Here is a 25,037-nt window from a genome sequence, read left to right as displayed (position 1 = left end):
CATCTGTTGAAAAAGTCTGCAAGCAAAACTGGAATACCTTAGTAACAAAATTGCTTCCCTGCACTTTGCAAATATTAAAGAAGTCGTTGTCGATTTTCTAACTGAAGAATCAACAGTCAAGAGTTAATAGCTCATTAAATAACCTCCTGCTGATTTTTTCAATGCTGAGTAACAACCACCTACCTTATCATTCTAAAAGGATCACTCTATGAGAATAGCTTCAGTGTTATGACTCAAATCCCAACGATGTCTGTTATTTAATATCATACAAAATTATATATGTCTTGAAATGGTTCTACAGCCACTACACATGAATCAGTTTGAATTATCTCAAATCCACTGTGGTGTAAAACAATAAACCAGGAATAGCCTACTAATAATTATTTGGACAATGACATGTCAAAGATATATCAGACACAATGTGCAAAGCAGTCAGATACATCAAGTAACTTCAATATGTCTCACCTGTAATGTCTTAAGTTTAGAAGAATTTGGGGTTTTAAAACAGAAAATAATATACACAGTCCAAAATTATTCTAAAAATCCTCTTCTTAACTATGGAAATATTTCCTCTTGTGAAAGAATGCTAAGTTCTTGGATAATGATTAGGCAGGTAGAACTACCCAATACTTGATTTTCTTTCTGGAATTCAGCTGTTCAGCTTCTTCAGCCAAAACCAGGGAAGTGGTGCACACTGGATGATGGTAGCAGGAATAACATATGTTCAAGGAATCAGATTGCAAAAAGTCTTACTGGTTATGTAAACTTTACTATCTTAAATGGCCCACAGGACTATGGCAGGGAGCAAAGGCATGACTTTGACTATCCAGCAATTAGACTATGGTAATAACGTATCATAGGCCTTAAATTATTTTCTTACTCTAAATCTAATGATTATGCACTGAGATTTTTTTTAAATGGATATACAGACAAATGTAAAACTTTTCTAAACTTATACCTAATAACATGTCTACTAACACAGGCAAATTGCTCCGTGGAATATCTGCTAAGTTAAAAGGAGTCCTGGTTTAAAATAGAGACTTACACATTTATTATTATGCTGTTCAATTACTGTGCCTTACTGAAGAGAAATGCATCAACATATTCATTTAATAAATGGAATGAACCTTCCACTTCACCTGATAGCAATTATTTGGGAAATTTATATGCTTCTGTCACAAGATACCAATTCAAGAATATTAATAGGCCATCTACTTCTAGCTGGCTTATATATAACTGTTAGGAACTGGCACTGCTTCAGCAAGCAGGCAGCACTGCATTGATTGCCTTTGACAGGTGTGGCTTGTGGATGAAATGGGAAAATTAACTAAAGGATTCAATGAGGAACTTGGTATATTATGCAATGTGACTGTTCTTATTTGTCTTTTGTATTTTTCTTAAGCTTTTTAAAAACTTTAGAAATTCATTGTATCTACTAGCATATTACTAACTCAAATTTTTCATTAAGCAAGGAGTATCTATTTCCTCACCTCTCTGAGTTTTGTCACAAGGTTATTTTCTGTTACATGCCACATTTTCTTCTACGTTTCTACTATGTTCTTGTATTATAAACACATCATAAATATATTACTCTTTATAACTTTTTCAACGTCTTGATTTTTTTTTCATGATGATAAATACATAAAGCAGGAATTATGTTTGCATTTCTTCTTTGTAGTACTTCCTATGCTTTAACATGATTTGGAAATTTTATTTTTGTGAAACACCAGAGTGGAATAACAGAGGGGTAGCCTCCAGAGTAGATATATGCTTTCCAAAAGATAAAATAGATTGCTGTTTTTCACAGGAACCCCTCTCATTGATCTGTAAAGTCATCTGCTGGAAGCTTTTAATGCTTTTACAAAAAGCACCTAAGAAAGGTTATACAATTTGGACCGACCATCTCATTTTGTGACGTTGTTTGTAATTTGATGAGTGCCGCTATCAAGGAATTTAACTATCTTTGACAAAGTAACCATCAATAACCTATGTGGCAGTATAACACTTAAGCATTCTAATGACAATTTATAAATAAATTTCTATAAATACATCTTTATTAAAATTGCTCTGTGGAGCATGTGCCTTCTATTTCCTCCCCAGTCACATGATACAGTGTTACTATATAAGGACTTTTTCATTTCTGTGTTGCTGAAGTTATACAGACAAGGAAGTGATGCATTATTAGCTTCATATTATTTTCATACTCACTTTTAAGACTTATGTATGTAGTGAATAGGAACACATTTTGTATTAATTGGTCTATACTTGACTAAGATAAAGTAATTCATCTCTGAGAATCTCAGAGCACTCGGCAAAGTCAACACTTCTCAAAAACTTCCTTGTATAGGAAAAATATGTTTAGTTACTTTTTTTATAACTGAAAGAAACAAAATTGTTAATATTAATATAGCTGTGATAGGCTAGGCACCCAGGACAAGCTGTGTAGTTGGAAATAATATGTTTTTACTAGAATAATTTGGTAAAGGTGGAAAAGATTTGGTTGATATTTTTTTCTTCCAAGCTTTCTTCAGATCTGAAATAGTCTGCAAACTTTAAAGTTCAATAAAAGTTAAGGTCAAGAGTTTAGGAGGTAAGTTATAGATGGAGCAAATAAATGTCTATTGGTAGCTCATGGAACCAACTGTGGAAAAAAAAGAGTGATAAGACAAGGACAATGTTAGTGGTTATCTTATAGGCAACAGACAGAAACACATAGTTCAAAACATTTGGAATAAAATGGAGTGTGTGTGGAGAAAAGGTGGGGGAGAATAATATGCAATAAAAGCAAATATGAAGAGACTATACTCTGTTATAAAAGATCATTAATCTGCTGTAAAAACAAAAATCTCTACTGAACACATAGGTTAAATTCTTGTGAAATAAGTGACAAAGATGTAGTGTCTGCTAAATAAAAGGTATTTGAAGAGTAATCTTAAACCCTGTGTCAAAACAGCTGATTTCTTTGCTTGCTCCCAAGCTCTGAACTATTTTTGCTCTCCATACCTAGCCATGGTTTGGGATGTAATTCACTTCAGGGACCCCTCTCAAAGGGAAGGTGGGTGAAATTGCACTATCGTGATTTTGTCTGTTGAACACAGACTCAAAACACTATTGCATCAGATTTTGTATATAGTGTCCCCATATGCCCTCATGTGACAATTCACTGCTACATAGTACATATTGCCTCTGCTTCATGCCATCTGAACTTCAGCATAGCCCTTTACCATTTCAACATTGTCTTACTGTGCTGTTTCCAGCAGCTGAGAACTGCTATAGCTTAAGGTGCTATGAAGTTTTGTTAAATCCAACAGCAGTAAAAACAAGAGCTCAGCTAACAGGGTGATCATATAAGCACAAATGCAGATGCTTTTCCTATTCACTGCAAAACATACTTCACGCACCATATAGGTAAGGATCTAGTCCCAGAATGTTTGTCTTCTAAACCTGAGATTATTTACCACTGCAATTTAGCAAGCCCTTTTCATTTTTCATGTTTTGGCATTGAAGTAGTCTTGGAAAGAAGAGTATGTCATATTGGTACCATACCTATTTTAGACTCAGCTAAATACTTCAAGAATAAAAACTAATTTTTGTATTTATGTATGTTCATTGTAATAATGTGTTATGAACTCTAAATATGTTGTATGTTTTTATGTGGTCCATAATACCACACAATTCAGAAATAAGGAATATTGAAAATATTATGTTTGTTTCCTCCTGATATTGTGCACACATTTTGATACGTGTTTTATATTAAGACACAGATAGACCCATAACTATTAAAACTCCCACATCATTAAAAAATAATAAATGAAATACAGTATCTGCTTAGTATTAAATTGCAAAGTTACTCTACTGTGTGTCCAACAGTCACTTATTTTCCATGTTTGTTCTGCAGTATCAGAAATCCTCTCAAAAATGGCTCCTTTGGAGAAGTCAGCATTTGTAGTCAGTATACATTTTAAAAGCAAAGATCGGAGTTTTTCATTCTAGTAACAGAGTTCAAAACAATAACAGAGAAAATTAGCTTTCTGTCAGGCAGGGTTACTCACAATTGTGTCATGAAGCTACAGAAATATTCCTGAATGAGAAAATAAGACGGTTGGCAGGACAACTGCCCACTGTAGGTAGCTCTAATGAAGGAAATAGGTGATTGAGATCTTGAAATGGTACTGAATTATTATGTATTCTAATTCTACCTGCCTTTAAAATGAAATATAACATCAGTTTATGTAGTAGAATAGATAGGGGGGAAGCCATATTGCTCAGAATTTCTTTCTTTCTCTAACTTTCCAAAGCAGTGACATTTTCCTTCATAAAGGAAATGATAAGATTTTAAGTTCCAATAGAGGGGTTTTGCTACTTAATAAATAAAAAAGGAAGGAACTATAAGACAGTTAGAACAATCTGAATCAGATATCATATAGAAAGCTGTACGGTAATTTTGAGAAATATTTACTGCAGAAAATATGAATTATTTTTTAGGCACTCCCCACAGGTAAAGAAGAAAAATACCACAGAAGAGTTGAATATTTTGCATCAATTGGTAATACAAACTGTTACTTACAAATCATAAAACAACTGAAAATGTGCTAGCATATATAAATATGCAGAGATATCAAATTTCATAATTAGACCTCTATCCATATGATGTAGGTGCTTGAATAAGACTGTTGGCTAATACAAAGAGAATTTCAATAATGACATAAAGACATTAGGTCTTCAAAGAGGTAAAGATATTAGGTCAATAATTACAGCTATTAGGAATAAATTGTTTGAACCATCCAAACCATGGAACAGAAATTCTGTTTGATAGAGTCTGTTGGATTCCCTGGAAGATAGCGTGAAACATTAGGAAACTTTGGTAAGGAGCTCTAAAATAAAAAGTCAGCAATGGGCTCATGCAATTTTTAACAGTGTTAGGCTTTCTTAAACAAACATCTATTATGAGAGAATTCATGAGCTAGAAGAATAACACTAGAACAGAACTTCAGAAAGATCTTTGTTTTCTGAACATTAGCAAGTAAACTGGTGGAAAAGAAGTGAACCAACAGATTAAAGTAGTTCGTATTGAGACCTCTATAACTACACTCTGTGAAATTCAGCAGCTTTGCTTTGAACTACATTTAGTTTCACCATGTTCCCAGCATGCCTGTGTTCCAGAGCTATTCAGGCATCACTCACTGGTTCAGACCATTACCTCTGCATTTTAGGATAGAGATTATTCGGTAAGCATCAGATTTGAAGTTTCCATTTTAATGTCCTCAGAAAGTAATTTATTTCAGAAGCACAAAAATCAATTTGTGAGCAATGTACAATGAGGGGGACAATAATGGAAACCACAGTACTACTCCAAACTAAAACAGGAATAAAGGCTCATATAGTGTAAGTACTTCATTTTTGTTTGTCAGTTAAGAGGAGAACTTCACTGAGGGAATAAATTAGAACAAAGCCAATGTACGTATGCTGTTATTTAAAAATCTTGCTTTTAGATGCTGGTCAAAGGTGATGATGAAGCAGAGTATGTCAGCTGCAGAGGAATAGACATATGTAGTGTGACTGGTAAGTGTAGGGGTTGGTCTCTAACTCCCAGTCTAAGACTCAAAAAAAATTGCTATAGTTCCTCTGAAGATAAAGGCAAGAGGCCTACCATGCAAAGGGATGCATCAGAGAGTAAGGACAGACAAATTGACCTGAAAGCCATTTGCATGACAATAGTACGTTGTTTGGTAGTGCTGAATGCAAGCTTGTAAGTTCCCCACTTACGTTTCACATGGTACCCTACCATAAGATAATAGATAGCTTCAAAGAAAAATAAAAACAGTAATTCACTTGAGAGACTGCACTTGTATTATAAACAAGAGTGCACTGCTTGGGCAGCTTTGATAAATGGTAACTAAGCTCTAGCCGTGAAGTCAGCTGTGTATTACAAGGATGAGTGAATAGCACGTATGAAAGAAGGAAAAAGAAACTCAGCCCTGTTCTTATAAACCAGTGTCAAGATTTCAGAGCTCCTAAGTTAGCGCACATCCCCAAAATACTTTTTCAGAGAACCATATGAGTATAAATCCCCACTGACTACTCTTCATTGCTCACATATGATTTTGTTCTTGCTTTAATCTTATATTTTAATCAGGCCCAAATCCCTTCCACCATGTCTTCATCACACATGCTCTAATTCTTACCAAGGCCTGATCCTCCCTCCTTTCTTTCTGCAATTTGCCATATTGGCCTCCAGGACATGACTTTTTCTATGCAGTCAAGCTTGTCCTTTTTATTGGTTAACCTTTTTGTACACCACTCTGACTAATGCTCAAGGAAAAGTGTACATGGCTTTTGGTTAACAAAACTGATTTAGTTAGTGAAATATTTTATTTTTTTAATTGAAAATGATACCTCCTGACATGCATAGTGCAGACATTTTACACCTACACCTAAGTAGCTTATGTTCTGTGGTAACAATACAGTTGTCCTGCTCTTGGTGACAGTCATCATCAGAAATTTAATCGAGTTATGAAACCCACCCCCTAAATATGCTATGGAAAGAGGGGTGAAGAAGAACACAATGAATTTAAGCTAAAACTTCCAGAAAAATGCTTTTCAGCTCTTTAGAGAAAATAAAAATGCTTTGTAGAGCAACTTTTAAAAAGAAGCTGAAATCTAATTTTCCACATAAATCTTTCTATTGCGATGGATAATAACTGACTAGAGAAATAACATTCAATAGCACTTGGGTTTTCATGTGCCTACTGTAACATTTTAAATGCAACTTTGTTCCTTAATTCACTTAGATAATTTTGAAATGTTTTACTAGATTTTTATACTGGGGATAAAACACTTTTTTTAATGAACAGTTAGTTTTCAATGAAAACTAGACTCCTAAGATTATATTCTACAAGAAGAAATAAATAAGAGAATGGTAAGAAGCAGATATTTCAAAATAAAGTTCTAAAATAGGTGTGTAGATTGATATTCTGCATTTTCTATATATTTCAGAATTATAATAATCATAACTGTTAAAAAAATAGCCTTTGCCTGAAAAGGCATCATGTTTCCAGGAACAGTTTCTCACTGTCAGGTGATATTATTTGGTCCATGCCTTATTCTTGAATACACTGTTGACTTCTGGCTGTACTTCTGAGAACTACATTAATGGCATACAATCACCAATTGAATCAGAAAACTCTTAAGTAGAGCTATGCTGGTTATTAAATTAGCAATTTATCATTTTTTTCCAGTTTGGCACAGTTCCATTTGTAATCAATAAACTTCTTTATTAACTGAGGATTCGGTACATATCAGTACTTCTGGGCTTTGTATTATCTTTCATTCCCATGTGAAAGACAGCTGATAGAATTAGTGAAGCATAACTCTCAGTTTTTAATCTAGGAGGGTTTTTTGTTTCATACACAGAAGATTTCCTTTTATATTCATATTTAATAATGTTCTTTCATAACCTCTTTAATTTCCTGTTCATTTTCATGCAATATGCCATTATAATGTATTTAGTTTTGTTAAAGTGGCTTAAAGTGAGCTTATGAAGAACTGATTAGACACCTGCCTGTTTCCTCGCATATCAAAATTTCCACATTAAAACAAAAGTCTCCCAGGGTTCAGTGGCATTCATAAGTTCTCATTAAAGTAATCTGAAATTGTACTATTTCTTCCAAAGAAGCTATGATATCCCATGGATTTAAACTATGACTTTCTTGACCATGTAAAATCCTGTTTTGAGGGGAGTGGAAGGGAACCTGGAAGGCTCTGAGAAAAAAAAAAAAAATTTAAAAAGTCATCCTTTTAAAGATGAAATAAATAATATAATTTTCTTAAGGTTCTAAAACTTGTGTCTTGGGTGACTAGGATCTCACCATTAGCATGGACTATTCTATCTTCCTTTGTAGAGAACTCTGGATGTATCTTTGCCAATGGAAGTAAAATGTCTGTTCTGCCATCAGATAACTGTCAGACATAACAGCTGAGATCTTGCATTTCTTGCTTAACAACTATGAAATTCTTACTTCCTGCTGTCTTTCACTGAGATCCCAGTATTAACTTGGTAAGGATATAAGCTTCTTAAAACTTCCTTTTAAAGTCTACATGAAGAGGAATTTTTTGCAAGCACCTATCTCAAACTAGTTTATCTAGAGAATAAAAGTATACATATAAGGTTGATTAACTATAATAAACCTCATTAAATGAAGTGCGTGTTCAAGAGGCTAAGGCCTTCTTACAAAGCAGAAAATTCATCTTCCATGGTTCAGTCTTTAAGGAAACATAGTGAAAGAAACAATGATCAGGACAGAAGAGAAGATACAAATTTTCAAAAACCACTAGGGGACATTTCAAGCCATGAACACGATTGTGTCTTAATGCACACATGACGCTGAGAAGGGACTACATGGCAGAGTAATAGCCTCAAAAGTCCACTTGCTTCTGGAGTCACATGCTGAAGTCTTTGCCATTCTCACACAGGACTGCTTTAGTTTGTACAGCTATGGAAACAATGTGGAATAAACTAAATTGCAGAATAGAGACGGAAAGGGTTTGATTCATTCTAGGATATTCAAGTGTGCATTTTGTATAACGAAGAACACGAAGTTTGCACTAAGTCCTGTAGATAACTAACTACTGACAACCCCTTTTCACCCATAACTGATGTGGAAACTGTAGATGGGGGGTAACTGGAAAAGGTTACTGGCTAAAAATTTAAAAAACATACATATTCTGAATTCATTTGCAAACCACAGAGTAACCGACACTTTGTATATCAGAGTATGCCAAAATCAAAGCCAGAGAGAAGCCAGTTTATCTCTTTCTTATCAGTGAAGCCAAAAGGAAGCACATTCATGTCAATATATTTAACTTATTGCTGTTTTATACATTATCTTTCACTTACAAATGTCTGTCAAACTAGTTGTAATAATTATTTTCCATAGGAAGTAGGTTTATTCTCTATAACCACGAGGCAGTATGTCTACAATACATACAGCAGGAAATTAAAGAGGAAAGAAGCTGTTCAATGGTTCTGAGGTCAAATAACATGGTATGATTCACATCCATGCACCTGAACTCCCTTACCTACCAAACAAGGGTGGCACCATTCAGATTGCCTATCTCGCTTGGCTCCTGGCCCGTGCCAGCGCCTGAAACACATCTGGGCATTGTCTGGGAAACGACTGCATTCTTACTTTTTTTTTTCTTCCCCCCCCCCCCCCCCCAGTTTATACCAATGCCTGTGCTTTATGGCGTCTTTCTCTACATGGGTGTGTCGTCGCTCAGAGGAATTCAGGTACGGACTCTTTTACAGCGTGCAGCGTGTCGGCTCCCTGGTATTTTGTCTCGGTAGCAGCAGGGAAAAAAGCAGTGGCATGGGAAAAACTTCTCGCAGAGCAAGCAATGAAACTCTTTTGTGTAAGAAAAAGATTGGTGGAGGTACAGGAGGTATATAGGGCTGGGAGGACCAGGCAAGTTCAGCGCTCTCTGTTGCAGGGTTTAGGGCAGATCAGTGTGTGGTTACGTGAAAGCGGGGGAATTCAGTGCAAAGGGAAGGCAGTTTCTACCACTGGTGGAAATCCTCGCGGGGGGATTCAGTGGGCCGAGAAATGCTAATAATGGAATGGCATGGAATAGTTGCTGTTTGGTGGGCAGCTCTCAGGGGCAAGCCGGTTGCTAGATGGAGCGAAGGGAAAATAGGTGCTGCTCCCAGGAGGAATGCGGTGGGATGCAGGATTTCTGACGGCAAGCGAGATGCTGCAAAGTGCCTCCACATCTCGAGAGGGCCAGAAACTTGCCGCAGTCCCAAGGTGGCAACCTTTCCCTTTTATTTTGCAGTTCTTTGATCGCTTGAAGCTGTTTTGGATGCCGGCGAAACACCAGCCGGATTTCATCTACCTGCGGCACGTGCCCTTGCGAAAGGTGCATTTCTTCACGGCGATCCAGCTGACCTGCCTCGTCCTGCTCTGGACCATCAAGGTGTCCCGTGCCGCCATCATCTTTCCCATGATGGTAAGAGCTGCCGCCGCTCGGCAGCGGGGTGTTTGCAGCATTGGAGTGAGAGGTGGCATCGTCTCTGAGCTCACCGCATCTTCCCTCTTATTCGTGAAGGTTTTGGCTCTCGTCTTTGTCCGGAAAGCGATGGATTTCTGCTTCTCAAAGCGAGAGCTCAGCTTTCTGGATGACCTTATGCCAGAAAGGAAGAAGAAGTTGGATGATGCCAGAAATGAAGCTGGAGAAGAAGAAGAGGTAAGTCTTGCTGGGTCCTCGGGGCTGGACATCTCCGTCGGGCTGTGAGATTGCCTGTTTCTCTTATAGCTTGTCTGGAAACGTTGGAGGAAGATCAGCACTCAATTGAAATAGATCCCAATAGCCTGTAACTTTTGTAACCTTTGTTTCCTCAAGTAGCAGTGAGCTGAACGCTTGAATACAGGTGTAATTTTTAAAACGAGTCGTTTTTCACAAAGGTCATTATCATTATGATGATTATTATTAGATGATGATGCTGCTGCTGCTGTTGCTGCTGCTGCTGGCAAGATTTGCTCATAATCGTGTTTTGAACACACAATCCCCCTGCCCCGAAATCTTTGGAGTGAACGGTTTCTCCCCTGCTGCACTAATACCTATAGCTGCCAAGGGGCAGAAGCGGAGGGCAGACTGCTAAGTTTGTGCTGGGCATTCAGCTTATCTCCACTTGGATCAAAGACAGAGAACGTGATTTGTCCCTTTTTTACATTAGGAGTCCAGGAGGGTGATGGAAGCTGCTGCTGCAAGTTCAGTTCAGCTGAACGTGGGGAAGACCAGTGACGTGGATATCCCAAAGCAAAGCAGTGACGGGTAAAGCCCCACCAAGCGCCAGGAACCCCGGCAAGATTAGCTTGAAGGTGTTTGGCAGAGTTTTCTCCACTTGCCTCTTTGTGGGGCATCCCACAGAAACCAGCAGGCAGCTTGGTGGGAAAATCAAATTCGGGGGCAGGGCTGCAGGAAGTGATTGCAGGGCTCTGACCGCAAGCAGAGTGGCTGCAGCACTCGCGTTTGACCCCCAAACCTTGCCTCATCAGTGCCTTTACGGTAGCTGGAGATCCTCATACTTAACACATGAGGAGTTGCAGGCGTGATCTGTACCAGCAGTGGCTTAGGAACCCGGACCGGGGCTAAGCCCCAGCAAAAGCCTTTGCACAGAGCTGTTGCTCTGCAGCTCCCCGGCTTGCCTCCCAAAACTCCTCATCCAGCAAAACCTCCCACGCTTATGCGGAGCTTTGATTCTCGGGGCTCCGCTGTTCCTCTTGCTGATGCTAATGCCCTTGGCATCAGTTCCCATAATCACAGATTGCTATGTAAAATATTTATTGCAGGACTGATCCTTCTGAGATTGTTATCCTGGATGAAATGTCACAAACGACCGTATGGAAGGCTCTCACTTTGAAGACAGAAACCCTTTGAATCCAGGGAGGAAAAAGGTAAAGGATTGCACGTGAACGTGTCCGTGCTCCTCTGCAAGCGACGGCGCACGCCTACACTTTTCCCACGCTTTGGCCGGCAAGGCTGAGCAAACGGCCTGTCCCTGGGAACAGGCAGGGAGGACCGTGGCATGCAAACCAGCTCCTCTCTGCTGGGGTGGTCCCCCAAACAGGGCTGAATGAGCAGCAGCTGGCAGGTCTTCCACTGATGATGCTCTCCCTCTTTTTCTCTTCCCTTCGCCTTTCCCCACTCCCGCTTTTCACGTTTAGGAATCTTGACTTTGAAGGAGAGGAGTGAGAGCGTGACTCGGGGATGTGCCAACGCAGACAGAGGGAGAAAGCGCTTTGTTTCAGTTGGAGGATTCCCATTAAAGCCATGCAGATGTTTTCAGTTATCCTTGGTGTGCTTCAGGCATTCAGTATCTCTAGACCAGCAAGCTGAGGTGAAGGTCACAGTCAAGGGGAGTTTGGTGGTGTTAAGTCTGTGTGCGTACGTGCGTGTGGGGGTGTGGGTTTGTAGTGGTAGAGGGACTGCTACTGCTTTATCATTCAGTGCTCTTCTTTTAATACCTAATTCCTCCTCTTTTTTTTTCTCTTTTTTCCAAATGTAAACTGGGAATGTCCAAAATAATTTTCTGTTATATTTGATGCATTCTCCACTTTCTTCTTGATCATGACCAGGTTTTTGGTCTGGTTTGGGGTCCTGGCTTTAATTCACTCTTATGTCTCTTACTGGTACGAGAGGGATGCCCTCTGCGGCAGGGCAGCATAGAGAGCGTCCGAGCAGTTGGCCTAAGGTGAAAGAAAAGCATTTGCTCCCTGCGCTCCAGTTTTACCTTTCTTGGTTGGTTTGGCAAGTATCACAATAACGTGTGATGAACTGACCGTAAACCCCATTCCCCGTCCCCCTGTGTCACTGGGGGGTGGTAGGGAATCCGGGAGTGAATTTGTGCCCAGGAAGAAGGGAGGGGTGGAGGGAAGGTGCTCTGAGATTGGGTTGTATTTCTCATTACCCTGCTCTGGTTGATTTGTAATAAATTGAGTTAATTTTCCCCAAGCGGAGTCTCTTTTGCCTGTGACGGTAATTGGTGAGTGATCTCTCCTGTCCTTATCTCGACCCACAAGCTCTTTGTTATATTTTCTCTCTCCTGTCCAGCTGAGGAGGGGGAGTGATAGAACGGCTTTGGTGGGCACCTGGCATCCAGCCAGGGTCAACCCACCACAGGGGGAAATGATGTACTTAAGAAATTATGTACTTAAGCCACACGAAAAAGGCCACAAAACTCTTGTGAAACAAGATCCCCTTTGTATGATCAACGCATGCCTTGCTAACAACTGTGCCCCTGAAGAACTAAAAGACTGAGAAGAAGGGAACATCCTACCCCAGGAGGCGCCAAAAAGTTGAATAATTGTTAATAGGTATGAAGTCAGAAACATCTTCGAAAACTGGAGGAAAGGTAAAGAAAGGTGGCAGGGGGAGATCATGACCACCAACTCAATTCCACACCAAAAAGGCTTACCCCCCCACTCTCCTTGAGCAAGCGCTGTAGAAGAAAAGAACACTGGACCTTTAATTTGAAGCAGGGGAACTTCAACCTGATAGAAACTGTGTGAGATAAGCGACTCCCAGCAATAGTTTTGGGAAGAAGTTTGGAAATTGAATATGTACAACTGAACTGTATAGATTGCTTTATTGATAGGATATTCCAGACCACAGGATATCACGCTCAGCAATATAACTGGGGGAAGAAGAAGGAAGGGGGGTGTGATGGGTTGACCCTGGCTGAACACCAGGTGCCCACCAAAGCTATTCTATCACTCCCCCATCCTCAGCTGGATAGGGGAGAGAAAATATAACAAAAGGCTCGCGGGTCGAGATAAGGACAGGAGAGATTGTTCACTATTACCGTCACGGGCAAAACAGACTCAGTTTGCAAAATTAACTCAATTTATTACAAGTCAACCAGAGCAAGGTAATGAGAAATAAAATGAAATCTCAGAACACCTTCCCACCACACCTCCCTTCTTCCCGGGCACAACTACACTCCCGGATTTCACCACCAAGACCCCCAGCGGCACAGGGGGACAGGGATGGGGTTTATGGTCATCACACGTTATTTTCTGCCGCTTCACCTCCTCAGGACGAGGGCTGATCACACTCTTCCCCTGCTCCAGCGTGGGGTCCCACCCACGGGAGACAGTCCTCCACGAAACTCCTCCAACGTGGGCCATTCCCATGGGCTGCAGTTCTTCACGAACTGCTCCAGCATGGGTCCATTCCACGGTGTGCAGTCCTTCAGGAGCACACTGCTCCAGCGCGGGTCCCCCACGGGGTCACAAGTCCTGCCAGAAAACCTGCTCCGTGGACTCCTCTCTCCACAGATCCGCAGGTCCTGCCAGGAGCCTGCTCCAGCGCGGGGTTCCCACGGGGTCACAGCCTCCTTCGGGAACCCACCTGCTCCGGCGTGGGGTCCTCCACGGGCTACAGGTGGATATCTGCTCCACCGTGGACCTCCCTGGACTGCAGGGGGACAGCCTGCCTCACCAGGGTCTTCACCACGGGCTGCAGGGGAATCTTCGCTCCGGCGCCTGGAGCATCTCCTCCCCCTCCTTCTTCACTGACCTTGGTGTCCGCAGGCTTGTTTCTCTTACATGTTCTCACTCCTCACTCTGGCGGCAGTTTCTCTCCGTCCCAACTTTTTTTTCCTTCTTAAAAATGTTATCACAGAGGCGTTACCACTATCACTGATTGGCTCGGCCTTGGCCAGCGGCGGATCCATCTTAGAGCCGGCTAGTATGGGCTCGCTCTCTCTCGAACACAGGGGAAGCTTCCAGCAGCTTCTTGCAGAAGCCACCCCTGTAACCCCCCCCCCCCCCCCCGCTACCAAAACATTGCCAAACAAAACCAATACAGGGGGACATGCCCAAGTAACTGTTAGGCGTGATGGAACCCTGCTTTCCTGCAAACTAAACACCTGCCAGACAATGGGAAGCAGTGACTGAATTCCTGACTTTGCTTTGCTCGCGTGCACAGCTTTTAGTTGTTAAACCATCTTTATCCCAACCCGTGAGTTGATTCACCCTTCCGATCCTCTCCCTCCTCCCACTGCGGGGCAGCGAGCGAGCGGCCGTGCGGGGCTTAGCTGCCGGCTGGGGTTAAACCACTACAGAGGCTCGAGAGCTTCTCAGCTGAACGCTTTAAACAAAATTTCAAAACACCGTCAGTAAAACCAGCCTCTTTTCCCACTGAAGCACGAAACCAACCCACGGCACTGGAACAGGAGCGCTTTTTACAGCTCCCATTACTCCCATTACACCCCTGTGCAAGCGCAGTAGCCCCTCGGAAGCGACCGCTTTCACGGTCAGTGAAAGAGGGCAGGAAAAGAGCAGCCCCCCCCGTCCCATCCGAATTGAGGGTCTCCTAGGAACCTCCTGGTTTCAGGCAACCGACAGGTACCTGCTGTCGAGGACGTCCTCCGTTCTCCCAGCCGAGGGAAGGAAGCAGGAGAGCCAACGGGACGCGACTGCTCTGGAAACGCCACTGCCGACCTCCCTGAAGCTCCCTCCAGGGCCTCTTGCCCCGGGGGCTGCCAAGAACGCCCGGGCAGGACTGTGTCGCAGCCCGCCACCCACGCCAGGCTGGGAGGGAGGGAGGGAGGGAGGGAGACCCCCGGCGGCTGCGGGTCCCTTCCCTGCGGGGACAGCCGGCAGAAACTCCTTTCTCTCCACACACAGCCGCACGTCTCCGCGGTGCCCGCCGGCCTCCGCCGGACAGCCACCAGGGGCAGGCAGTCCCCTGCTGCCCCCGCAGCCCCGGGGGCGGCAGGGAGGGGCCGGGGCTGGCCGGGCCTGCGGGGGGAAGGCCGGGACCCGGCGCCCCGGCCTGCCGCGAGGGGAGATGCCGCCACCGCCGCCGCCGCCGCCTCAGCCCCGCTGCCGGCCTGCGAGGCCCCCGGGCAGCCCCGGCGCTGGCGACCGCCGGGCAGCCCACCGCTCCACGGACGGGGAGGAGCCCCCGCCACGGCCACCGGCCCCGCCGCGCCCGCCGCCCGCCCTTGCCTCAGGCGGGGCCGGGCCGGGGCTGCGGCCGGAGCGGAGCCGAGGGCAGCCGAGCGCAACCGATAAGAGCCGAGCGGAGCCGAGGGGAGCCGAGCGCAGGCGAGAGGAGCCGAACCGAGCCGAGCCCAGCCGAGAGGAGCCGAGCCCAGACGAAGAGATGAGCCGAAGGGAGCCGAGCGCAACCGAGAGGAGCTGAACCGAGCCGAGGGGAACCGAAGGGAGCCGAGTGGACCCGAAGGGAGCCGAGCCCGGCTCGGGCGCCCCCCTCTCTGCTCCAGCTCCCCACGCTGCTCGGCACTGGCTGCTGCTGCTGCTGCGCTGCAGAGGCAGCTGCATTTTGGGGCTTGGAGCGCTTGGGGTTCCAGCGTGAGCCCGAAGCATCAGAGGAGTTGGCCTGTACCTCGTGGCAGGTCTTGCAGCTGCTTTCAGGGGGGTCTGGGCTCTGCCCAGGCCTCTCGAGTCAACGTTGACTCTGGTGCCTAATGACAGTCTGCTGGCAGTGGCCCTGGGAGCTCAGCCCCTTCTCTCCCCAGTTGCGATGATGTCAGCAAAAAAGGACTATGGTGGTTTCAGCCCAGCCAGCGACCAAGCACCACGAGGCTGCTCGCTCGCTCGCTCGCTCACTCCCCCGCCGCCACCACCTTTGTCCAGAAACAGGCCCGAAGCCCCTCCCCGAGAGCAACGTCCTGACCAACGGTGCTCCACGAAATCTAGAGTCCCCTCGGACGCTGGCGGGAGCAAGCTAGGAAAATCCAAGTGCCAAAGCCCACGGAGTTTCTGCTTTCAGCTCCAGGCCAGATTCCCGTTCATCCGTAAGAGGGAAGCCAGCGTCCGTCAGTCACCCTTGCAGGGCGGGAAACAAGGCTTCTCCGATCGACACCAAAGCGCCGCGTGCAGCCAGAGCGCAAAGCTGGACAAAACCGGGCGGGCAGGGGAGAAAGCCCGGCCTGGCCCGGCCCCTTGGGAGGCCCGAGGGCCCCCGGGGAGCGCAAAGCCGGGCAGCTGCCCTTCCTCACGCTCACGCTCCTGGCCAGCTCCTCCCTGGAAAAGCGGGCACCAGCCTCCTCAGCCATCCTGGAGGCCCGGCCGGGAAGACCCCCGCCAGGGACAGCCCCGGGTGGTGCTGCCCAGAGCCCACCCAGCCCCGCCCGCCTCCCCTCCGCAGCACCCACCCCTTCTCCCCCATGGCTTTGTCCCCGCGGCAGCTGCAGCTGCAGCAGGATCGCACCGCTTTCCATCCCCAGCGTGCGGGGCAGGGCTGCCCAAACGGAGCCCGAGGGGTCGCGGCCCGCGGGCCGAGACCAGCGGAGAGCCGCCAGGGAAACCGCCGCCTCCGTCCATCGCACGGACGGGAGCCGCAGCAGCCGGAGAACGCTCCCGAGTCGTGCCGCTCCCAGGGCAAGCCCAGGCACCGCTTCACGCGTGGGACGTGCCGTGCCGTCCCGAGAGCGGGGCTAGCGGTCAGGATGCTGACCAAGCAGGAGCTCTCCTTCGGCGGGTCCCGGGACATCCCTGCTGAGCTCAGCCGAACCCTCCTCGCTGGGCAGCAGCTGGCAGGACAAAGAAACCCGGGTGGGTGCAGGACAGAGACACGGCGAGAGCGACCTGCCCTTCCCGGGAAAGAGGAGTCAGCCACGGCTCTCCCGGGACTGATGCCCCACGCCCACCCATGCCTTTGCACCAAACAGGCTGGAAAAGGTCCCTGGCTGCTGACCCCAAACGCGCTCCCCCGCAGGAGCTCCCCGGACCCTGCTCGGGGCACCAGGGCTGGGCTCAGGAAGGAGTTTTTTCCCCCGGGAAGATTGGCAAAGCAGTGTCGAGGAGCGGGGTTGCTCAGCTGCGCTCTGAAACGAAATCCAGTTTTATGTTTCCACGAGCGCGGTTGCCTTCACGCCCCCGGCATCGGTCCCTGCCACGACTTACAAATTGGCAGCCAGAGGTGCCTCGCCAACAGAGAGCAATCTCTTTCATTAACAGGATACAGGCCGGGAGAGATCTTGGGCCTCCGGTTCACGGCGGTTGTCCCCACTCCCCCAGGCCACATACCGTTCCCACAGCGGGAGCGAGAGGCCTGCGTTCCTACCGAGGGTGTCCTTGGGAGCGCCAAATCCTCCAAGTACCAGGACGGGATGTACTAACCCCATCCCTGTGGAGCACAAACAGCCCCAGCCTCTCCTCATCGGACGTTGTGCAGAACCCAGGCCTTTTCTGGGAGCACGCGGCGGCGGGTACTGTCTCCTCCTGGGTGTCACGCACCCAGGGCAAGCGCGGCCCCCTCCGACGGGGATCCAGAGCTGCTGCTTTTACGACCGGGTGACTAAAAGCCCTGACAGCACTCCTTGAGCCAGGGCTGGGGGAAAGCACGCCACCGAGTGACACCGCGGGACCTTCCTTCGCGCCCTCAAAGCCCTTTCTCCTATTTCTGCGTCACTCCAGCCAAGGCAGCGAACAGAAGCACGGCCAATAGTCACAAATGCGTTGGCCACCTGCCACAGGGAGGCTGTGGCCTCGGCTTGGTCCCCTCTCGGCTCGGCCGAATCAACTTGTTCTTTTTCCCCCACCGGAAAAATACTGTTGAAAGCCAAGAGTATTGGCACCCACGGCCCCTGAGAGCCGCCTCTAGGCCCCAGGGGCCCCCCAGCCTCCCTTAACCCTCTCCCTCCCCAGGAGGAGCTGGGGGGGGGGGGGGGTGGAACACAGGGAGCCCCCGCATTCCTTCCTGGGAGACGCCAAAGAGTCCTTAGCAGCCAACAGCCAGAAGGGACCATGGCGCGGCCACCACGGCAGCTCCCACCGCGTGGGCCCTGGGGCCCCCCGGCGTCCCAGCGTTTTCAGACTTTTGTGCTCCCCGAAACCTTCTACCCTGGAGGTAGGGACCGGTCCCAAGCCCCGCAGCCCAGGGACGCTCGTGGGGGCAAGAGCAGAGCTCACCGCCGGCCACGGCTCCTCTCTCTCTCACTCTCTTAGGCCCAGCCAACCTGTACCATCTGCCCGGGCAGGAGCAGCCCTTCCCTGCAGCCTGGGCACCCCTGCCATGGGGGCCCCTCCAGGCCCCCCAGGCACCACCAGCAGGTATGGCACCCCAGTCTGTTCTGGCACCTTTGGCATCCCTGTCACACCCATCCCCCCGGCAGTTTTCGCACGGGCGTTCAGCAAGCCCGCGGGAGCACCCTTGCCCTCGCCTGGGTGACGCGTGCCCACTCAAGCCAATCTGCGGAGAACTTCCCAAATATCTGGGGCCACCTCTCCCATTTCACCTCCTAGAAGGGAGTCCCCTCCCCGACGTGCAACCGCGTCCCACCGGCACAGCAGCTCCCCGCGCGCCTGGCGCAGAGCTGGGGCATGGCTTGGTGGGTGCCCCCAGGGAGTCCCCCCGGCCCAGCACGGCTCCCTCTCACCCACACAGGTCTGCAGATGGCTCCGTGGGGCTGCCCCTTCGACCCCCGGCTCTACCACATCCAGTGGACAGCCACCAACCTGCCTCCACCGGCCAGCGCCACGCTCGGCCAAGGCGCTGCTTCTCTGCCAGGGGCTGCCCTCTGGGGGCCCTGGGGCTGCGGGGCCACCCTGGCCTGGGCAGCCCCGGGGGGACCCCAGGGCCAGACACAGTACCTTGCCCCCTACCAACGCCAGGCAAGAGTGGTGGCCCCAGCCCCTACGGCGCTGCCGATCTCCATCCCCACCTACCAGCACATCCAGGGCCAGTTGCTGAAGATCGACACCTCCGGCACGGCCACCCCTGCAGGGGCACCCCCGGGGAGTGACATCCACCCGGGCAGCGACATCCCCCCGGGCAGCGATGTCCCCCCCAGCCCATCCGCTGCCCACCAGAGTCAAGCCCTGGGGGACACTGCAGGTGATCTTGCCGCGTCCGAGGACATGCTTCTTGAAGAGGCCCTCAGATTATTTGAGTGCTCCACGGACGCGGTGGGGGCCAGCCAGGGCTGTCCTAGCAGCAGCCCCGGGCCTGGCCACCCTGGGGGCACCAGCGGAGAGGGGACAGGGGTGGCTCCAGCCTGCCCAGTGATGCCGATATCCATCCCCGGCTACCAGTACATCGACGGGCAGCTGGTAGAGATCGACACCTCCGGCACGGCCACCCCTGCGGGGGCACCCCTGGGCAGCGACATCTCACCGGGCAGCGACGTCCCCCCCAGCCCCTGCGCTGCCCCTCACACACAAGCCCTGGGGGACATCGCAGAGCTCCTTGCAGTGCCTGACCAGGAGCTTCTTGAAGAGGCCCTCAGGCTCCTTGGGTGCTCCCTGGACACGGTGGGGCCCAGCCAGGATGGTCCCAGCAGCAGCCCTGTGCCTGGGGACACCGAGGGCACCGGCGCAGCCACCCCCGACTGGGACTTCAGCCCCTTGTCGCTGCCGGACGAGCTGCTCACCCTCGACTCCTGCATCCCCGAGCTCAGCGACACCACGCTGAGCCTCGACGTATTTAACATCGTCGGGATGGAGCCCCAGGAGCCGCGGAAGGATGAGGGGATGGACCTGCCACCATCCCCGTCTGCCACGGCAGAGCAGCCGAGGAAGAGGCAGGCGCAGAGCTCCTTGCCAATGCCACCCAGCAAGCGCAGGGCTCTGGCAGACGACATGGGGGTGTGAGGGGGGATCAGACGGGGGTGAGATGGAGATGGGGGGAGTGGGGGGTTGGAGGGGGATCAGACAGGGGTGAGATGGAGACGGGGGGAGTGGGGGGTGGGAGGGGAGGGGGGTGGATTGGTTGGGGGGGGTTGAGGGGGTGGGTGGGAGGCGGGTGGGGGGTAGGGTGGGTTTAGAGCAGCTGTGGTGGGACCTTTTCTTTTGTCTTTCCCATTAAAAGCTCTTTCTCCAGAACCGCTCCGTGCCTGTGTGGGACGGGAAGGGAGCCTGGGGGGCACCGGGAAACAGCCCCCAAGAGGTGCAAAAGCCCCGCCGAGCCCCAGATCCGAGCCAGCAAGCCCCGAGGGGAACCCAGCCACCCCCAGGCCTGAGTCACCACCAGCGCGGCAGACGATGGCGGGGGGGGGCGGGACGGGAACGGGAACGGGAACAACTCCCCTGTCCCCTTCCCCAGGGGAAGCAGCCCTTTGGTGGGGAAGCCAGGACAGACAGGTCCCTGCAGGACTCACGGACACGGCCCCACGCAGAAAGCAGCACAGAGCCCCTGCGACAACGACAGACCTTGGGGGCCGGGGGGACACACGGGCACACATGACAGCAAGACCTGCAAGGCCTTCGTCTTGAACACCACCAGCGTCCCCTCCAGCGGGGACAGGGCTCGGTGCACAGCCCTTCAAAGCCTCAAGACCATCACGGCCTTCCTCGGGTCCCAGCGCACTCAGACCCTTCGCGCCCTCGAGGTCCTTTTTCCTATTTCTGCCTCGCTCCGGTCAACGCAGCGAACAGAAGCGCGGGTAACGGTCACAAACGCATTTGCCATCTGGCGCAAGGAGGCTGCGGCTGCAGCTTGGTCCCCGCTTGGCTCGGCTGAATCAACTTGTTCTTCTTCCCCCACCGGAAAAGTACTGTTGAAAGCAAAGAGCATTTGCACCTGCAGACCCCAAGAGCCGCCTGTAGGCCCCGGGGGCACCCCAGCCTCCCTTAACCCTTTCCCTCCCCAGGAGGAGCTGGGGAGGCTCTTGGGGGTGGGGCGGAACACAGGGAGCCCCCGCATTCCTTCCAGGGAGACGCCAAAGAGTCCTTGGCAGCCAACAGCCAGAAGGGACCATGGCGTGGCCACCAGTGCAGCTCCCACTGCCTGGGCCCTGGGGCCCCCCGGTGCCCAGCTTTTCCAGCCATTCGTGCTCCCCAAAACCTTCTACCCTCGAGGTAGGGACCAACCCCAACCCCTGCAGCCCAGGGACGTTCTTGGGCGGCAAGAGCAGAGGTGACCGCCGGCCATCGCTCCTGTCTCATTCTCTTAGGCTCAGCCAACCCGTGCCGCCTGCCCACGCGGGAGCAGCCCTTCCCTGCAGCCCGGGCACCCCGGGCCCCCCAGGCACCACCAGCAGGTATGGCACCCCAGTCTGCTCTGGCCCCTTCGCCATCCCCATCACACCCATTCCCCCGGCACTTTTCGCATGGGGGTTCAGCAAGCCCCGGTGAGCATCCTTGCCCTCGCCCGGGCGGCGCGTGCCCAGTAAAACCCATCTGCAGAGAATTCCCCAAATATTTGGGGCCACCTCTCCCCTTTCACCTCCTAGATGTGAGTCTCCTCCACGATTTGCAACCCCGTTCCACCGGCACAGCGGCTCACCCCGTGGGGATTGCCCCGGCCACAAGCTCCCCACGCCCCTGGCCCAGAGCTGGGGGATGTCGGCTCGGCGGGTGCCCCTGGACAGTCACCGCGGCCCAGCACAGCTCCCCCTCACCCACACAGGTCTGCAGAGGGCTCCATGTGGCTGCCTCTTCGACCCCCGGGTCTTCCGCATCCAGTGGACAACCACCGACCTGCCTCCACCGGCCAGCGCCACGCTCGGCCAAGGCGCTGCTTCTCTGCCAGGGGCTGCCCTGTGGGGGCCCTGGGGCTGCGGGGCCCCCCTGGCCTGGGCAGTCACAAGGACCTCCCAGGGCCAGACACAGTACCTCGCCCCCTACCAACGTCAGGCAAGAGTGGTGGCCCCAGCCTGCCCAGTGCTGCCGACATGCAGCCCCAGCTACCAGCACATCGAGGCGCAGCTGGCGAAGATCAACATCTCCAGCGCGGCCAACCCTGCAGGGGCACCCCCAGGCAGCGACGTCCCCCCCAGCCAAGCCCTTGGAGATGCCCTTGCCGTGGCTGAGAAAGTGGCTCTCCAAGAGGCCCTAATGCTCTTTGATTGCTCCCTGGGCGGGCTGGCAATCAGCCAGCATGCTCCCAGCAGCAGCCCCATGCCTGGGGACGCTGGTGGCACCGGCACAGACAGCCCCGACTGCGACTTCAGCTCGCTCTCGCTGCCTGAGGAGATGCTCACCCCTGACTACTGCATCCCCGAGCTCAGCGACGCCATGCTGAGCCTCAAAACAGTCAACGGCGGCGGGATGGAGCCCCAGGAGCCGTGGCATGATATCGGGATGGACCTGCCACCGTCCCCACCTGCCACGGCAGGCAAGCTGAGGAAGAGGCAGGCGCAGAGCTCCTTGCCAATGCCACCCAGCAAGCGCAGGGCTCTGGCAGCCAATGTGAGGGTGTGAGGGGGGGTGGGAATTAGACAGGGGTGAGAGGGATGGAGATGGGGGGAGTGGGGGGTGGGAGTGGAGGGGGGGGTATTTGTCGAAGGGGGGGCCGGGGAGGGGGCTAGGGAGGGGTTAGACCAGCTTGGATGGGACCTTTTCTCTTGTCTTTTCAATTAAAAGCTCCTTCTCCAGAACCGCTCCGTGCCTGTGTGGGACGGGGAGGGAGAGCAGGGGCACCAAGAAACAGCACCCAAGAGGTGCAAAAGCCCCGCTGAGCCCCAGATCCGAGCCGGGGAAAGCCCCGAGGGGAACCCAGCCACTCCCAGGGCCCAGTCACCACCAGCGGGGCAGGCAATGGTGGGGCGGGACACGGACGACTCCCCTCTCCCCTTCCCCAGGGGTGGGGAAGCCAGGACAGACAGGTCCCTGCAGGACTCACGGACACGGCCCCACGCAGAAAGCAGCACAGAGCCCCTGCGACAACGACAGACCTTGGGGGCCGGGGGGGACAAGGACACACATGACAGCGAGGCCTGCAAGGCCTTCGTCTTGAACACCACCAGCGTCCCCTCCTGCGGGGACAGGGCTCGGTGCACAGCCCTTCAAAGCCTCAAGACCATCACGGCCTTCCTCGGGTCCCAGCGCACTCAGACCCGGAGAGCCCAGCTTTGCCTCACTGACACAGCAAAATAACCCCCAATCACCCTAAGAACGGCGAGGGAGGGAGCTGCAGGCCAGGCAGGGACCCTCCTCCACTTCTCTGGCTGCACCTTGGGCAGCTGTAAGACCAGCAAGGAGGGAGAAAAAATCAGAAAAAAAAAAACAAAAAAACAAATCACTGCACCAGCCAGAAAGGGCCTGGAAACTTTATCAAATGGTACATTTCAGCTTGGGGGCTTGAAGATTTACACCCATGTACCAGTAAAGCTCTCCATGCATGCTACAATTTGGTGGGAGCAAGATTTGTGGATATGTCTGCACCCAAAACGCAGCAGTAAGTGGCATCCTTTAACTGCTGTTCTTCCCAAGCCCAATTACCTTTGCAGAAAAAGGGATTGTCATCCTGCACATGGCACAAAGCAAGACACATGCAGCCTATGGTGGCTGAGAGGGTTATTAGGGAATAAATGCATTGAGCTGGTAAATTCAGCCACCAGCACTTGAAATCAGACACTGAGTCCCAACTCAAGAAGCGCTCGCTCTCCTCCCTGCCATCACGCCTCACCATCGAGCTATTAAAGCCGTCCCATTGTACCAGCTGTCCCAAGGCTGGCCCACAGCATCTGCCCAGCTTCAGCAGGCACCAAGGCCAATCCTTACGCTTCCCCTGCCTGACCCTCCGACTCAGCTCCAGCCCTTCTGGGGCAGCCCGTGCAATTTGCCATGAGCTGCTGTTAACACTCACGGGCCCAGTGACAGTACTGGATTTACTCCAGTTTATGTCAGGAACAGTGAGCTCAGCCAGGACATTCGGATTCTTCCCATCCTCCCACCAACCTTATTCATAAACAGGGGTTTGTTTGGGGTTTTTTTAAACGCCGGATTTTAGGTAGATGTAATTACTCTGAAATGCAGCAAGAGGTCAGCAGACTACATCATCACACAGATGGTCCAGGAGATGAGACGCCGTGAGCCGGGACGACAGTCAGCCCCTTCCACTGTTCAGCCCCTGGAAACATTTTGAGAAAACCAGAGGGTCGGGCTGCTCCAATACAGCTCTCACACTCCTGGCTCTGGAGCCTTCAGCTCACATTCCCCACATCCCTTCGGCCTTTCTAATCACAGGCTTTAAGGTCACTACATACATCGGTGAGCAAATATTGATTTGCCGGCACTGCCTACAGATCATAATCTAACTCCACGCACCTTAAAGAAGCTCAGCACACACTCCACGTTCTTACAGCTGCTTTGACTGCAATTCAGTCTCTAGTGCATTACCCTTATTTATAATGCCAGGGCTTCAGCGTGGTGCCTCAGGCACTCTAAAATTATTAGAGGGCCCTTTTGACTTTCAATTCCCTTCTATTCAATTCCATTTTTATTTGTCAGCAGAGACTCCCATTGACCAGCGGTGGAAGCCAACCGTGCGCAGGCAGACGGCACTACTGCATGTTAAGCCAATCCTATAGAAATTACTTGCACGTGGCTCAACACGACGCGTCATCTCAGTTTGAATGAGAAACGCCGGGTCTGGAAGAGCAGGTGGCAGAGTGCTCCTGGGTGCAGCTGCCTTGGAGAGATGAGTCATCCAGGCTTGGAGCAGCACCGGGGGTGCTCAGCTGCAGCCCCTCGACAGTGCCATCTGTCCGGCTGATGCAGCCATCATTTTAAAAAACGGCGAAGGAAAGCGACTTTAAGAATCAGAGCTCCGGTGAAATCAAA

The 25,037-nt window shown here is 50.5% G+C and overlaps 1 protein-coding gene across 1 annotated transcript in view; it reads left to right on the top strand.

Moving 5' to 3' along the window:
- LOC126036964 (electroneutral sodium bicarbonate exchanger 1-like) overlaps nucleotides 1-25,037 on the top strand; it is a 268,764-nt gene that overhangs the window by 116,340 nt on the left and 127,387 nt on the right. Inside the window, exon 5 of the mRNA XM_049797191.1 lies at nucleotides 9,221-9,289. Coding sequence (XP_049653148.1) covers nucleotides 9,221-9,289 — 69 coding nt within the window. The remainder of the gene's footprint in view (nucleotides 1-9,220; nucleotides 9,290-25,037) is intronic.

The sequence above is a fragment of the Accipiter gentilis genome, unplaced genomic scaffold (assembly GCF_929443795.1).
Source record: "Accipiter gentilis unplaced genomic scaffold, bAccGen1.1, whole genome shotgun sequence".
In the NCBI taxonomy this organism is placed as follows: domain Eukaryota; kingdom Metazoa; phylum Chordata; class Aves; order Accipitriformes; family Accipitridae; genus Astur; species Astur gentilis.
This window is presented reverse-complemented; position numbering and strand designations above follow the sequence as displayed.